Below are 4,988 nucleotides of genomic sequence, written 5' to 3'. Positions count from 1 at the left end.
GGGGGGGGGGGGGGGGGGGGGGGGGGAGTTTCCCACCCTGAAAAAGTTATTTCTACATTTCTGTATTTTCAGTCACTCTCCCCTTTCAGAGAAGTTTAACCCTGCAGGATCATATCATTAGTCACCATCACTCCCTCTCAGACCTGAGCAGGGACTAAGAAGGAGACTCTGAAGTTGGACCAAACTGAGAATCAGCAAGAGCTGAAGGACTGGCTGTGGGAAAGCAAGCCCAAGCGTCAGACTGAACAGGCAGCGTACTCTGAGGGAGGCAGCAACAGGACACTAAACAACACGTGTCAGACTTTTGGCAAGTCTCTACTGGTTACCCAGCAGGCCTACAGGACTGCTAGAGGAAGAAGGCCGTTGGCCAGCTACTGCTGGAAGGGCACCTGCAGTGGCTATGGCAGAAGCGGAGGGACTGAATTACTACGGGAAGTTCCCAGCATCTAGAAAAGGATGAAGCCCGAGAAGAGAAAGCCTGAACCCCAGATGTGTGTGTCAATCTCAGAACTGCCACAAAGAAAAACTTTTATTTTCTTGGGCTTTGTCATTGGAGGAAAGGTTGAGAGGAGGCATTTTTGTACCATAACAAGTCCCTGAGGAGTTCAGTGTAGCTCATATATCTGGCACTGAGAGATTATTGCTAGGCTGCAACAGAGCTTCAAATGATAAATAAAATAATATTTTGAAGTCACATCAAGAAATTTGCTTTACCCTTGCAGCAAGCTTGTGGTACACAGGCATAATAACCATGCTCAATGAAAGAATCAGTCTGGTAGGGATCAAGATGAGAAGAGAATGCCAGCAAGGTTTCCTGTGGACTGGAAGCCCAGGACATTGCTGCTTATGATCTCTCCTAATTTCCAGAAAACCCGAAAAGAATTGCAGAGGGGAGAGGAGATCAATTCCCAGGGATCTTTAAGCCATGAAAAAAAATAGGGCCCCAAATCCCAAGACCAGGTACTTATATTGTTTTGGAAGGAAAAAGAGGAGGGAAGATTAATTAAACAGGGAAAGAGTGACTGAAAGAATGGGGGCAGCCAGTGTACCTGAGTTTGTAAACCGTCTTCTGAGCTGCTCCAGCGTCTCTGTCACATGGGCAATGAATACATTGGCCATGGACAGAAAATGAACTTTGGGGTCCTGAGAACAGGGATCACTTCAGGGACATTGTTCCTCTGGTTGCTGGGAAACATTCAGAAATGAATATTTTCCTTTGTAGGCTCTTCTCCCATCTGTATTATTTCTTCACGAGGTCTTATCCACAAAATTAGAACTGTTGGTTGCTATGTTTTTAAAATATAGCTTGGTCAAACTAATGCAAACTGTTTCGTAGACACTTACTGGAGCATAAAAGTGTGGCTTAAATGGTAAAAAAAGGTAGTTCTTGAATGAAAATTGAGCTGTTCCATTGCAACTGTTCTGTGCATCAGCTATGTCACTTTATCATTTGAAGTTAAACTGTCATAATTTAGCACCTGTTGTATTCAAGGGCAAATTATTGCACTTCACTTCATTTAGCGTGGGATAGGAGCAGACACAGAACAAATACAACAACTCAGTCATTGCATACTCGTGAGCAGTAAGTGCCTCTTTCTCAAAGCAGCATAATTGTTTTGTCTCCTCATAGCCATTATTAACTGAAAGGGATTTCTAACCGACAGGCTAAATGGAAATAAGCTTGGAGGAACTTAATATAAACCAGGATTAATGCAAAATAAGTGTTAGCACATAGCCTTTGGCATCCATATAAATAAATAAATTTAAAATCATACCTTAAATTAATTCAGTGCAACAAACCCATGCCTCGCTAGGCATAACAAGAGGAAACAGAAGACTGAACAAGGCTTTCAGTGAGACATGACACTAATGACAGGTGGACTAGTGAGCCTGACTACATATTCTGCTTGCGATGTGTCAACTGTTTTACCTCCTTGCCTCAGCTGATGTGGCTAACAGATTCACAGTTATGGAGCCATCAGGTTCTACTAGAAGAAAAGTAGGTCATCTGTGTGCTAAATGATTGTGTCCATTTAGTTTGCATATTCAATGGAAGTGCAATCTAAAGAAAACAATTACTGCAGACAATCCATCTCCACAGACTTCAGCATGTGAATTATACAGCCATATGCAAAACGGCATTCAACACACTTCACCTAAACTATTAAAGTGACCACTAAGAACCACTGTGTATAACTTTACAAAGAAAAGCTTTACTGATTTGTAATATGTGAATACTGTGACATTGATATAAATTGGCAAGTGCTCTTGGAACACGTTCATTTGAACATTTAAGTAGCCTTTTCCCAATTTAAGCAAATCTGATACTGGTACTACCAATATCAACTAAGCTTGTTTGTTATTCCACTTGCGTTGTGAAATACTGTGCATTCTCCTGCATTACAAGATGTGTTTAGAGCTGCTGAATAATCAACATACAACAGCATTTCTCCTTTTCTTTTTGGCCTTATAAATGAACAACTGGGTGCCTAATTCCCACATTAATCTCTTGGACAGAATCTTGTGTGTAGAACCCACAGCAGTTTTGTGAACTGAACTAACTGTCTTCTAGACTAATTTCTTGGAAATCATGACAGTAAAAGGAAGTATTAAGCCAGGTAAGTAGAGGGCTCAGCTTTCTACTTGCAAAAGTATAACTTGTCCCTATTGCTGCATATCTGGTGCCAGGAAGAAGAAGTATATTTTCCTAAGATTTAACTATTACATTAAATTAAAAGGATTTCAAAATAAAGGGCTGGAGGAAGACACTCCTATTACATGAAACCTTGTCATCAACTGTTGGCTACATCACATGACAAAGTACAAAGGCTGAAACCTACTGCAACACTTCTGATTGTGTGCCCATCATGGCATGTCCTAAACCCGGGATCACAGGTCACACAGCTGTAACATTCCATGGCTTCTTTCTGTGTCTTGGGCCTTACTGATTTGTTCATACAGATCTTAGCATCAACTTGGAGAGACTTGCTACACATGACTACTATTTACCTCAGACACATTTTACCAGGCTGATTTATACACAGCAGGAGTCCCGTCTAATTTTAACACCATACTATTCCACCAAAAGCTTAACATTGTATGTTGCGAGGAGTATTGATAACTGGGACTAGAAAATACTTTGTTTTCTGTTTCTGCGGTTGCAACAGCCCTTTAGAAAGATATAAATTTCCCTGCAACAACTAACTGCATATTCATTTTAAGGTAGATCTAGTTCCAGATTCCTGAGACAGAATCCTCTACCTGTTCACAAACCCACAAAGCCAGAGCAGCAATATAGAAAGTTTCTATTCTCAACAGAATTCAGTGAGCAGCATGATCGGTTTGGGAAAAACAAACAACCAACCAACCAAAAATCCCTTCCCAAAAACCCACACAGAAAATGTTCATCTTCTATGTACAAAACTGATGCAAACAAGTGAAACATTCTAGTTATGTTTTGTAAAACAGATATTTGGGATCAACAAAACACCAAAACATTCAGACCCTAGATTACAAAAATGCGTTTTGATCTAATTGTCAACTCCCAGTTTAGACAGTCCTTGTCGAAAATCGTGCAATTCATCTATCTTGCCATCTAGTACATCTAAAAAATTCTTTAATTCAGTTTTAAGGTTGCTTTGTCTGTGTTTGTTCTCTTCCACTTCTGCCCTGAGTGCTCTGACTTTCTCTTCAAGGTCTTTGTTCTTTTTCTCAGCAGCCTTAATAAAAAACAGAAAAAGAAAAATAACATGAATCACAGAGGAGGCAGATGAACACATTTAACAGAATAAAGCAACAATGTTGGGAAGATTTTAAAATGTTTTACTTTGACTTCCTATTACTCTAACACTAGCATCTCTGAAAGCAAGTTTGACATGTTTTGGCTATTATTTCTTTAACCTGACTAGTTCAGGGAAGAATAATGATTAAGTGGAAAAGATGCTTTGCATTAGATGTTGTCATTCAGCTGATATCTTAAAATTCAGCTGTATTTAAATCATGCACCGTGCATATTTTTCTGTCATTCCTACAGTTGCACAATTAGACTCCAATTATATACAAAATGATCTATTGTGCTTTCAATTTAGAAAATAACATTTCCAGAGTATTATCTAGGGTACCTGAGGATTTATCTATCTAACTGTCTTGAATTATACTTGGGCTTTATACTCAAGCATCTAGTCAGTAAAAACAATCTGATGTAGTCCCTCAATATAGTTTACTCTAGTAATGTTTTTTTTTTTCCTATTACTATCTTTTCTTTTTTTCATTCATCTTTTTCTTCTTCTCATTTAACAGAAATGCAAGTACACAAACCTGTTCTCACTAAGAATCATGAACAATGCTTTAAGCACGTTATAGTGACCAATGCTTTCATTACTTTCTAACCACCTATTCCAGGGGTGGGCAATTATTTCGAGTGGAGGGCCATTTACTGAGTTTTGGCACGACACCCCCTGGTTGCCATCTTGGGACCAGAAGTCCCACCCCCTAGCCCCCGACCTTTGCCACCAAAGTCCCTCCCCTTGCCCCTGGATGTACTCCTTTCAGCAAGGGGTTCTGCCATCTCGGAACCAGAAAACTATCAAATAATATTCTAAAAATCAAACATCTACAACATTCATTAATTCAATTTAAAAAAATATTTTTGTCCTGATTTACATGTATTTGTGTAGTGTACACAAAGGTGATCACACAATAGCTTAAAATTAAATCTTACTCTCGTATATTGTTGGGGAGTGGGGGGCAGGGGGATGTGTGGAAGCATGTGGGTATGTGTATGCATATGTGGGGTGTGGGTGGGTATGGGGTTTGTGGGGAATAGTGTGTGGGGGGAGGGTGGCTGGGGGTGTGAGGGTCTGTATGTATAGCAGTGTGAGGGGTGGGTGCATATATATCATGGGGTGTGCTTGTGGGACTCACCCTGTGAACACACACACACATACAAACACGCATACTGTGCCTCACTCACTCACTCACTCACTCAC

The 4,988-nt window shown here is 40.1% G+C and overlaps 1 protein-coding gene across 1 annotated transcript in view; it reads right to left on the bottom strand.

Moving 5' to 3' along the window:
- Positions 1–2,193: 2,193 nt before the first annotated feature.
- The window catches only part of HOMER2 (homer scaffolding protein 2), a 120,317-nt gene continuing 117,522 nt past the window's right edge, over positions 2,194–4,988 (bottom strand). The window contains exon 9 of the mRNA XM_019504129.1: positions 2,194–3,719. Within this exon, the coding sequence (XP_019359674.1) occupies positions 3,531–3,719 (189 nt within the window). The 3' untranslated portion in view covers positions 2,194–3,530. The remainder of the gene's footprint in view (positions 3,720–4,988) is intronic.

Source organism: Gavialis gangeticus, unplaced genomic scaffold (assembly GCF_001723915.1).
Source record: "Gavialis gangeticus isolate Ggan-Ray unplaced genomic scaffold, GavGan_comp1, whole genome shotgun sequence".
Taxonomy (NCBI): domain Eukaryota; kingdom Metazoa; phylum Chordata; order Crocodylia; family Gavialidae; genus Gavialis; species Gavialis gangeticus.
Note: the sequence above shows the minus strand (reverse complement) of the source record. Positions and strands in the feature narration are given on the sequence as shown.